General features: G+C 48.3%; 1 protein-coding gene across 1 annotated transcript; it reads right to left on the bottom strand.

The window, feature by feature from the left end:
* Positions 1-5,155: 5,155 nt before the first annotated feature.
* LOC107503385 (protein ATP6V1FNB) lies at positions 5,156-8,656 on the bottom strand. The gene is made up of 2 exons (XM_016131580.2): positions 7,812-8,656; positions 5,156-5,382 (listed from the first exon to the last, which is right to left on the bottom strand). Exons 1-2 carry the CDS (start codon positions 8,332-8,334, stop codon positions 5,264-5,266), a joined length of 642 nt encoding a protein of 213 aa, XP_015987066.1. The 5' UTR covers positions 8,335-8,656; the 3' UTR covers positions 5,156-5,263.
* Between the last annotated feature and the right edge of the window lie 3,617 nt (positions 8,657-12,273).

Consider the following 12,273-nt stretch of genomic DNA (forward strand, 5'->3'; position numbering starts at 1 on the left):
AAACTTCTCATTCCTCACCGCTCAGCTTAAAACTCACTCAGTCTGGGAGGCCTTCTCTGGCCAGCTCCCCTCAGTCTACTTTGGGTCTGTCAGTTACATCTTCCCACAGTGTCCTTATGGCTCCTTCCTAACACTCATCTATGTGTAATTAATTGTCAATGTCTGTTTCCTGTCCCCATTCTACACCCGCTCAGTCACTATTCAATAAACTTTTGTGGAATTAATTAAATTCAGGGGGTACTACTGGGCCATCTCAGGGTAGATGGCAATATCTTTACAGAATTATCCTTTTTTTAAACAAATAAAGACAATATTTGAGCAAAAGGTAGTAAACATTGGGTAGTAGGATTGTTGTAACTTCTTTTAAAAACCCTTCTAGATGGAAACACCTAATTTACAAAGTTAGGGAGTGGTTTTTGCTGGTATCGACTGGGGATTAAAATATTAACAGTGCACTCTAGTGTATTAAAGTTTCTCAAAGAACATTTGAAGGATATAAAATGGAATGACAACAGGACGCAAGAATTAAAACCTTAAAATCCAGCTAAAGGTAAACCTCACTGTGGTTTCTTGAACTCGACCTGCACCCTCCTGCCTCAGGCCTTTGCACATGCTGTACCCTTTGCCTAAAGCACCAGCTTCCGTCTTTGCCTGATTTCTTTGCAAGCACACTGTCAATCTCTCTCTCTCCATAGGTCTAAGGCTTTCATGGCCTTCCAGACTCCATGAAAATCTCCCTTCCTCTAAGATAGATCACACACACACACACACACACACACACACACACACACACACGTCTTTCCCAAGGGTCTGCCCTCCTGGCATAAATGCCCCAGGTGGCCCAGGTCTGGCTGATTAGAGCAAGCCCATGATCTTACCCGATGGCAGGAGAAATTGTTTTAGCCATTTGCAGAAACTCTTGCTGACCCTCTCTTCTTTGGGAAACTCTTTTACTTCCTCCATCACATACTCTGGAAGTTTCATTGAATTTTTCCAACATATATTTTTTTTTGATATTCCTGCTCACTTGAGATATTTTAATAGTGTCACAGAGGTTAGAGCTGAAGATATATTTAAATATAATAATACAATAATGGTAATAATAATAGCAATAATAATAACTGCCATTTGCCAAGGCTTGCTCTCTGCCAGGCTGTGTTCTAAGAAGCCATGGTATATACTGTCTCACTAAATTCCAACCACAGCGCTAAAAAGGTGGGGTCTATTGTCATCTCCATTTTATAGATGGAAAACTGAGGCCCAGATTAGTTAAACAACCTGCCTGGGGTAATGCAACTGGAGAGCAGAAGAGCCCAGGGCATGGGGCCTAGGGCCTATGATACTTTTAGGCCATGGAGATATTTTAATTTCCTTTAAAATAAGAAGGAAATAAAAATGAAATTTTAGATTGAAGAAAAATCTTAATGGATAATATTAATATATTTTTCATTATACCAACATAACTGTAAAATATCACTTTTAGGTTTTGTTTGTTTGTCTTTTACGTAAGAAGGGACCTGTGAAGGCAAAGGTCCTAAGTCCCACGAAAACAGTAATGTGGCCCTGGTGGAGTCAGAAGTCAAATCAGGTCAGTCTGCCTCCAAAATTCATGCTTTCACTAGTCAAGTCCAACCCCATTTTAAAGCTGAAGAAATTGGCCACACAGAAAATGGATGACAGAACCCAGGGAAGAATGCCCATTTCCAGTAGTCCAACTACCGTACCCTGTGGTCCGACAGCACCACCTGGTGGTATTTCAGGGAACTTCTTTTTAGTCAAAGGATGAGAGGGCAGAGACAGACAAGTTCAAATACCTCTCAAGACAGCAGCTACAAGCCAGTCCGCTTTTGGGGCTCCATAATCAGCAGAGGGGGAGCCAAGCAAAGGAGCCAACTCCACATGCTCTCATTAAGTTGTCATTTGAATTCACACATTACCCTTACACACACACACACACACACACACACACACACACACACACACCCCTCTCCCAGTACATCAGATTTATCCCTCAGAGTTAATATCTGCAAAGTGCTTAGATCCAATAGGGATATTGTGTAAGCCAACTTGTAATTTGAAAATTTTCAGTAGCCACATTTTAAAAAGGCAGAAAGGATTAAGTAAATTTAATTTTAATAATATGTTTTATTTAACCCAGGTTTCAGCAATCCACAGCCTGTGGGTCAAATCTAGCCGACTACCTGTTTTTTAAAATAAAGTTTTATGGGAACACAGCCATGCCCGTTTGTCTCAAGCTGCATCTACACTACAATAGCAGAGCTGAGTAGTGTTGTAGTTGAGCCTGGGTAGCCCACAAAGCTGAAATTATTTATTATCTAGTTCTTTACAGAAAAAGTTTTGTCAATCCTTGATTTAACTCAATATATACAAATTTGGTCATTTAAACATATAATTCGATATAAAATTATTAATGAGATATTTTAAATTTTTTATAATATTATTCTCTGAAATTGGTGTGTCCTGTACTTACGACACGTCTCAATTTGGATGAGACACATTTCGAATGTTCAGTGGATACATGTGGCTCATGACTATTGAACTGACAGTGAAGCCTTAGAAAAATGTCTGCACATAGCGAATATCATATGGGTGCTCATTAACTATATAGATAAATAAATTCACCGGAAGAATTAAGCCCTAACGTACTGGAACATCCATTGCTTGTAATGAATCAACCTCTTTCCAATGCCTCCAGATGCTAGTTATGAAGTACTATCTTTGGGAGAATTGAGAAAATAGTCACCCAAATCATTTTCTGAATGCATAATTTATTTGCAAAATCCCAGCTGAGAAAGGCTGCCCTGGTGATTGATAACCTGTCCTCTTTGAAACAGCTTGCAGACTTGCTGCTGATAGAGATCATCATCCTAATAATTAATTTAATTAATTTAATGTTTCAGGCTAAGAGGAAGACCAGGAGAGACCTAGAGCCAGGCACTTGTTAGAGACAGTCTAAGCACTGTTTCATTAAATGACAGAAACACGGTGACCTCACTCAAGAAGTCTGCTCCAAGCTCCTATGCTGACCTCATTGCTTCTTTTGTGCTCCAAAGTTTCCCACTTTCTTCCATCCCAGCCCTTCTGACTCCATGCTGTGAGCTCCGAGATCTGCCCCCTTTATGTCCCAGTGTCCCGGCATAGGCCTGGCCCATGGGAGCTTCTGGATCAATGTTTTTGCTTTCAATCAAATGACCCCAGAGAAACCCGGGGGCTATATGGTATTTGATTAAATTCGGAAAGTATTTTTTAAGTGCCTTCGGTTTGCAAGGCTGTGGTGTGAGTTCCAGTAGCCAAACTCCTGCATATACTGGCCCTTGTTCACGCACGCTCTCTGTCTCTTGCTTTTTCCCACTCAAGAACTTTCCCAAAGTTGACAAGGGAAGCCCAGGCAAATTAGTTCAATTTGCAGTTTTAAGTGGCTGGCCCAGCTCTTCTGTGATGTTTCAGGCTAAGAGGAAGACCAGGAGAGACCTAGAAAAATTCTCCTAGAAGTGGCTCTCACAAGAATGGTAAGATTGCTCAGTTCTTCCTTTGGCCAGCTGAGGGGCTGCTCTTTACCTGGGTGGAGCAGCGGGGTACCACAGGGCCCTGGGTGCAGTGGCGGGGTACTACAGGGCCAGGACGTGCCCACGAGCATTTTGGCTTCACGGGAAGCTGTGCGCAGGATGACTCTCTGGGCTCCCTATATGCCCAAGGCCTTGGAAGCAATGAGATGCTATGTGCACCAACACCGGGTAGGCTGCCAGGTACAGACATTTGACACACCTGGGATTCTGTGGGAGACCTCGTCCTTAGAAAAGGGGAGAGGCCCATCAAGTTGGCCCCAGTAAATAAAGGTTAGCTGTCAGATGGAGTGTTACAGGTTGAATTGTGTCCCCCTCAGAAATGACACACTTAAGTCCTGACCCCTAGTTCCTCAGAATGCGACCGTATTTGGAAATAGAATCACAACAGATATAACTAGTGAAGGTGAGATCATACTGGAATAGTATGGGCTCAGACTCCAATATGACTGGTGTCCTTATGAAAAGGTGGTCGTGTGAAGACAGAGGCGCACAGGGAGAACACCATGTGATGACAAAGGCAGAGATCAGATGTATGCAGCTGCAAGCCAAGGAATGCCAAGGATTACCAGCAATCGACCGGAAGCCAGGAAGAGGCAGAGGAGGGTTCCCCTGCAGATTTCAGAGAGAGCATGATTTTCAGACTTCTAGTTTTCTAGAACTGTTAGACAAATTTCTGTTGTTTTCGGTTACTTTGTGGTACTTCGTTAGGGCAGCCCTAGCAAAGTAATGCAGGAGGGGACTTCTGAGTTTAGGGTGATGGCTGAGCTCAAATCTACTCCTAGAGCATCCACAGAACACAACAGGTACTGTGGCAGAAATGGGCTACATGTTCGGGAACCCTTTCTCCTCTTCTTCCTGGGCACCTGGTTACACAACACTCCCAACCTTTCCACATCAAGAAGTCATGTGACCAATAGACTGACAGGAAGTGATGTTTGTCAGCTCCAGGCCAAGGTAGTTAAGAGTGAGAGTGTTCTCTCCAGGCTTTCTGTCTCTCTTCTCTTGTCCCCCAGTTAAATCTGATGATTTAGGAGATGGCTAAACCGCCAGATGGGAGAAGCCTAGATCCCCAGATCAGCATGTGGCAGGTGACCCACTGGACATCAGATTGCACTGTGCTGTAACAAATACATCTTTATTAGTTTAAGCAACCGGGATTTAGGGGCTGTTTGTTATAGCAGTGAGGCAACCCTGACCAGTGCAGGGTCTTGGGGGTGAAAAAAGTGAATAAACATGGAAACAACTTCTTTCCTAAACTGTAGGATACCCTGGGACCGAGCAATATTGCTATGGGTCCCTTCAACAGAATGTAAGAGAGTGAGGACAGAGAGATCTTCGCCATCTCCTAAGCACCTTAAGGATGTAGGGACGCCTCCCCTGCCCCGAGACTGCAGCTGGAGCACCTGGAGACTCTCTTGTCTCCCCAGGAGAGCAGCACATGCTAGGGATGGCAGGGGTGGGGAGCTCTGTAAGGAAGGACGTCACCAAGGACAGACAAAAGGCAGCAGGTGGGCCACCCTGAATCCCAGAGGTAGCACTCCTGCCCATCCACGCTCAGCAGAGGCAGGGCTACACAGAACAGAGGGACGGTTGGTGGCGCTGGCAGCATCTCTGCTCTGCAGGGTCCAGACAGACCATGGGAAAAGGAAGGAGCCGCTTCTGAACCGTCAGTGAGTTCACATTAGCTGGTCCGTTCGCCGTGGAAAATGGAAGATGCTACTTTTGATGTAAAAGGTCTTTGTGATGGGCTGGGACCTGGCATAAGCTGAACGTCTGGTGTCCTTCATGGCGTCCCCTGAACACAGCAAAGGCCTGGTTGAGCTGGGGACACCACTCCTCCTACCAGCCCTAGCCCATCCCAGAGGGCTGAGGATGAACAGGTGCGCACTGCTAAGACTGCTCCGGTTGTTAAAGCAGTGAAATCCTTCCGTATGGCTAGGAGCAGCCACTGCCCCTCATATCCCCTGACCCCTATCATAGGACTCCTATCCTCCATAGGATCCAATAACTAAAGGGTACCCCTGGCATAACATGGGAACCTCAAGACCCTGCTGTGGCTCAAGGACCAGGATGCACCCTGATGGGTGGCACACGGGCCATTCCAGTCATTAACTATTTTGACCACATCCCTTCCCCAAGCTCACATACCTCTCTTCACATTTTGCCTTTTGTCTAATGCACCCATCTTGTGCTCCATGGTAAGCACCTCCAGTGTCCTGCCCAAGTCTGACCTAATGCTCCTCAAATGTGCATAGGCTGCAAATCCTATCTATTGGAATGATGATGATGATGATGATGATGATGATGATACCCGTCACTATTTGTTGAGCACTTACTATGTGGGGCAGTAGACTTGTGCTTTCTATGCATAAAAGGGCATTTGGGGCTGACCTAGCTGGGGCCCAGACAATGCCTTCAACCCCTTTCCCGTGACTCTTTGCACCAACTGAGATGACACAACTCCTGTCTGTGACTGCATTGGGAGGTTGGAGAAATGGTCATCAGAAGGTCTGTCATCTGTTTCCCATCTGGTCCCTGAACTCGTTGGGGTAGGGGCAAAACCACTATGTAGGAAAACAGACTCCCTGTCTTTGTCCTGAACCCAGTGCTGCCCCAGTACCCAGGGGCATCTGAAATCAGCTCCCCTGGCTCTAATGTTTGAGTTACTAGATAAAATACAAGATGCCCAGTTACATTTGAATTTCAGATAAACAATGAGTAATTTCTCAATATAAGTATATCCCATGCAAACGAAAACTCAAATGTAACTGAACATCCTGTATTTTAATTTGCTTTCTCGGGGTGGCCCCAAGCCTGACATTGACAGTTGCTCCCCAGGCATTGGGCATGGTGCCTAAACTGAGACTCACTCTCAGGGCGTCAGGCTCCTCTCGGAAGGATCTGATGGAGTAGATACAACTCAGGACTGCTCAAACATCCCCTCCCAGCAGGCCTTCCCTGAGCACCTTGTCTAACCATAGCGGCCCCTCAGTCTCCATCTTCTCCTGATTTCTCTCTTTTTATAGCCTCAGCACTGAAATGTGGTCCACGGACCAGCAGCATCAGTGTTATCAGGGAGCTCGTTAGAAATGCAGAATCTCGCCCCATCCCCGACCTCACCTGCTAGACAAGAACCTACACTTTAACAAGATCCCCAGTTGGGTCCTGTGCCCTATAAAGATTGAAGAGTGCTGCTCTGCGGCATGGGTCACTGCCTGACTCTATACCCTACATCTGTTTGTTGTTGGCCATCTATGACTGACCGTATCTGTCTCATTCTCTGCTGTACCCCAAGGATAAAAAGTGCCTGACACGTATCAGGTGCTCAATAAACATTTGTTGAATGAATGAACAAACCAGAATTCAAACCCAGGCTTCCTAATTTCAAACTGAGTCACTCTTTTGTGCTTGTTCGTTTACTAACTTATTTGGGGGCAGAGTGCGGATTCAGTGACTCCAGATCTCCCTCAACGGGCTGTCCCAAATGAAAGAATCACATGTTGAATGAATGAATGTCCATCCCACCCACTTCATGGGGCTTTTGTAAGGATAATTCCTGTTCAAGGCGCTTTCCACCTGATTTCCCAAAAACTGTGACATAGAAAGGCAGATGCTAATTTATTCCCTCTTTTCAGATGTATAAACTGAGGTGCAGGGAAGTTAAGGTTCTTGCTTGAGCTCACACAACTTGGAAGTGGTGAAGCCAGGATTTGAACTCACACTTCCTGATTCCAAATTGAGGCCTCATTCCCTAGTTCATATTCATTCGTTCATTTGTTCATTCATCCCATAGTCACTGAGTACCAGCCCCAAGCTGGGAGCTTGGAGGACATTAATAAAGTTTACTAAGAAGTTTTGGAACCCAAAGCGCTCACCAGACCAGATGGAAATACTCAAAGAATGGTGACACAGTGGACCCAGTGCTTTCACAGACTCGAAAGCCGCAGAAGCACAAAGGTGACTTAAATCTGCCTGGAGGACTCTCGGAAGATTTCCCAGAGGAGGTAACATGAATGTTAACCAGCAGAGGGAGTGGGGCAGGAGGAGCATTCCAGGTAGACCAGAAAGTGCAAAGGCCTGGAAGCGTGAAGGTGCTTGGCCTACTCGGAGAGCACTGAGCCAGGGTTATGTGCTGCTGATGAGGGGTGATGAAGCATGAGGCTTGGGAGGGAGGCAGGGCCTGCCTGCAAAGGTCTGGAATGGCAAGATGGTGGTGGCCCTTACCCACGTGCCAGCCGTACTCCCAGGATGACAAGATCGGGTACTGAAACTTCTCTTCTGGCTTCTGCCGATGCCGCTCCCGGAGGTACAAGGCCCGGCCTTGGCCATCGTGAGAGATGCCTTGGAAGAGCAGCTGCAGAGTGCTTGGGGGCACCTGCCTCATTCCTAAGCCCTCTGGTTTGGTCTGGCCTGCTGGCCCCCAAGTTGCTCTTTTGGCCTCCCAGACTCTGTCTTCCTTGGGTGGGGGGCCCTGGACATCTACTTCCCTGGACAGCTGACCACAGACTCCCTTGGTTTCTGGCGGTCCAACTCGTACCTCCTTGCTGTCAGGGAAGCTAGTAACAGGCAATGGCCCCACTCCCAGGGCTGACCTGCAGGGGGCCTGCTGGAGCCTCTTCCTAGGCCCTGGCCGCTCCTTTGGGTACTTGTGGCCATAGTTGAGCTTCCAGGCAACTCGGGCAGCAGCCTCCTTCTGGATGTACTCTTGCCAGAAGGCTTGGTTTTGGGAGGTGAACAGATCCCTCATGGCAGGGAGGGGTAGGAGGGGGGAAAGGTTGGAAACATTCTGCCCACAGCTCTCTGGCCTCTGTTTGCACTGCTCCTGTCTCGTTTCCAAGGATACGTGCAACCAACGAAGGCTGGGTTGCCAAGGTTCTGCTGGAGAGGAGGGGCTGGGGACTCAGGGGACTCGGGGCCAACCATAGGCTGTAGGGAAGACCACATTGGAAAAGGGAGCAAAAGCCAGCCATGACCCCCCCCCCAGGGCACCTGGCAGGAGTTCTACCCTAGAGGAACTCAGAGCCCAGACTTTTCTTCCTCATACCCTTAGGAACTCAGGGTGGTACATGGGATGCTATAGCCTCTGTTCCATTCAGTAAACCCCAATGTACACCTGCTTATGGATCAGGCACCCAAAGGGGTCCACAGAGAGGTCTAGTCTCCATCCTCAAGAAGCTCTAGACACATGGCTGGAGAGGTTGCCATGGTGATTCTGAATGCCAACTTCTCAGACACAGCTCTGTCATTCCATAGTTTTGTGGCCTCATCTGTACAAGATGATCATAGGTACTACCCTTAATATTGAGAGAATGACAGGTCAGTGTATAGCAACTTGGGGCAGTGCCTAGCATGGAGGAAGCCTTCCATGAGTGTCAGCTGCTAACAAGTACTTACTTGGTACCAGCTGCTCCAAGTAAGTAAAGCAGCTCCATATGCTTTAAATCACCCCCCTCAATTACTAGGGCTCTCATAGCCTCCTTTGCAGGTAGGGAAATAGAGGCTTAGAGAAATGATGTGCCTGCACCAGGGCACACAGTTGGTACATGATAGTATCTACTCTGTGCCAGGCCTGGGCTGGGGGTTTTACTGAGAGATCTCACTTAATACTCACAGCAACTTCCAGGCTCTCTTACCTCACTTTTCCAGATAAGAAAACCGAGCTCAGAAACGTTAAGTAGTCGCACTGGGGTTGACTCCAAAACTCATGTCATGTATAACAAACACTAAACTCAAGGCAAGCACCTTGAGAGAGGCACAGCCAAGGCGAGGCAGAAGAGGACCCACCAGTCCTCCAGCAGCTGACCATACAGCCATCCTCCCAGATCCTCACACCTTCTGCCTCCCTGACTAGGGCCCTCCAGGGTTGCATACCGGTGGGAAGGAGATTACCCACAATTGCCTTTCCACTCTCTGCTGGGTATGCTCTCATTTATTCATTCACTTAATATTCATTTGCTTTTGACCCTATGCCAGGCACCAAGACAGGTACTAAAGGCAGATGAAGAGGGACAGAGTCCACTTGCTTCCAGCTCTTGGGGTTTCACCATCCAGAAGGGGAGGCAAACTCATAACTGAGTAGGTAGAGGGACAGGCAGAAGATGGGCGGTGGTGGTCAGGGAAGGCTTCCTGGAGGAGGTGTCCTTTGAGACCTGAACTATGAACACAAGTTAACCAGGCAGAGTGGGGGAAGGCTGTTGCAGACTGGGCCCCGCCCCAGTCCAAAGGGCAAGAAAGGGTACAGCTGCATAGACTGTCTTTTGTGCCTCAGTCTTCCCAACTGTAAAATGAGGGCTATAAGGAAGTGTGGGAAATTTGGGAAGATTAAAAGCCAGCTGGTTAAGTGGGACAGCCTGGGCCTGTTTATCTCCGTTGGAGCACTCACAGTGGTCACCGATTAGTGGTGCAAACACCTTTTTAATCCAAAGCTCCCTGACCTGGCTGTAAGCACCATTCTTTCCATACTGAGGGCCTTCTATATGCCAGCAGCTGCAAGTGAACAAAACCAACAAAAAAATGTCCTGCCCTCGTGGAGCTTGCTTTTCTGTAGCCTGTCTTGCTCAACATTGTATCTCTATCTTCAGCGTACCTCTGGATTTATTGCCTGGAATACAGTAGATGCTCAGAAAAAGGCTCAAGAAAACGATGACTAGGGCTACTTCACATTAGCTCTGTTGCAGCAGGGTGGGCGGAGAGGGATGGAGGGAGGAAAGTCAGGCGCCGCGGGGCGGTGCGGCAGCGGGTGGGTGGCAGAACTGTGGGGGCGGGGCCTGATTCCAGAACTCGAGAAAGCCTCCCTGACCCATATCGCCCCCACCCCAAGGCTGGTAGGTCCAGGTGCCACGAGCGCGAGAGGACAGAGGTGGGTGTCCCCCTCCTTGGGGCTTCAGAGACCCCGTGCTTTCCGGACCGCAGAGGCTGCCCTCCGGGCTGCAGTTCGCGTGTCCAAGGCGACCCCTGGCGGTCACCGTGGTGACGACAGCGGGACGGCAGTCCTCCCACGCAGAAGGGGAACATCTAGACCCAGCAGGCGTGGCAGACTAAGGCTCGGCTGCTGAGTGGACAGGCTCCGGGCAGGGGAGTGGGAGAGTGAAGAAAGGCGCCCCCAAACTGCTGCTTTCTAACGCGCCCCAGGATAACTGATGGCACACAGGAAAGCTGTTTTCAGATTCCAAGTGCCCACCCTGTGCCAGGCCCCTGTGTGCCTCACTCGGCTTTAGGGCCGCATCCTTAAATTCGAGCCACCGGGTTTTATCGCAGCCTTAGTCATCACTACCTGTGTGAAATTGGGGAAGCTACTTAATCCCTCTGAACGCTGGCAAATTCTCTTGAAAATATGGAGATAATCATAAGAAAGTGCCTAGCATTAATACGTGTTATTTATGAGAATTTTTACTCCAGATACATTAACTCATTTAAAACCCAGCCTCAGGCCTGTCTATAGCCTGGGCCTGTGCTAAGGGAAACGGGAACACTAAAACTCAGAAACCAGAGGAGTCTGGGACGTTAGCAGGGGCCCTCCAGAGTACACCTGACTCACCTAACCCTCCTCCCACCTTTCTGGCTACTTCCCCGGGCCGCCAACAACCCACCTTGCTGGGAGTTCTGTCATTGGCCTACCCTATCCACCCTCACTGATGATGCTGACCCCAATCCACAGCCTGGGGTTCTGTCCAAAAATGGTTCTTCGAGGACTCAGTGCTGACTGTGTCCTTGCAGGAGCCCCTGCAGGATTTAAGCTCTCCATGCAGAAGAATCATCTTAGGCACCTTACACCAACAGTAGTAATTTTTGAATGCCTGTCATGTACTGGGCTCTTTACATGCATTTTGTCAATTAATCCGCAGAATACTCTATGAGGTAGGTCTTATTACCCCATTCATTGAAGGGAAAACTGAAGCAGTTTTCTGTGAGAACAAGTGATCTACCAGAGGCCATGGAAGGGCCAGGATTTGAACCCACTGACTCATGTTTATAACTGCCATGCTAAATGGCTTCTCACAAGCCCCTTTCCCCTCATTAAGGTACCCCTTCTACTCCACCTTGGGGAGCTGTCCCCCAACACTCAGGCCACCCCTCTCCTAGTAGCTCTGGGTGGGGAAGAGTTTTGCCCAGGCGATTGGAGGATGGAGATGTTGTGGGATCTTCCCCATTTTGTGGATAAGGGCACTGAGGCAGAGAAGGTAATTGCCTGAGGTGTCTGAGCTGGTAAGCAACAGAGCTGGCATTGGGATCCAGACTTGAACCTGCAGCATCTGACCCACTGCTTTCTGAGCATTTCTCGCACACCTAGGTTATTCTGTTGCTACTTGTGTGAGCTGCTTGTAGCTGGGCCTGAAGCTGACGTTTCTATGGCTTGGCACCTCTACTAAGGTTTTCTTCTCTGAGATCACCCTGCCAGCATTCAGCATCAGGGAGAGGTGTCCTGGTGCCTTGGGAAGGCGGTGGTGGTCCCTGCAGAGGAAGTAATGTGGGCAATAAAAGGCTCACAGATTCTTTCATCTTTGAGCTTTGTCCTGGGGAGATAATCCAGTCCAAAATACAAAACTGCCCTGGATGTGAGTCACAAGTCAGGCTTGTAAATTCCCCATCTCTGGCCTGCCTGCTTGTAGAACTCTTGAAGGGAGAAGGAGTATGGGGAGGGCCACCCTAAATTCCTTGCAAATGAGCTGGTCCCCTGTGGGTTCAG

Source organism: Rousettus aegyptiacus, unplaced genomic scaffold (assembly GCF_014176215.1).
Source record: "Rousettus aegyptiacus isolate mRouAeg1 unplaced genomic scaffold, mRouAeg1.p scaffold_m13_p_4, whole genome shotgun sequence".
NCBI lineage: Eukaryota > Metazoa > Chordata > Mammalia > Chiroptera > Pteropodidae > Rousettus > Rousettus aegyptiacus.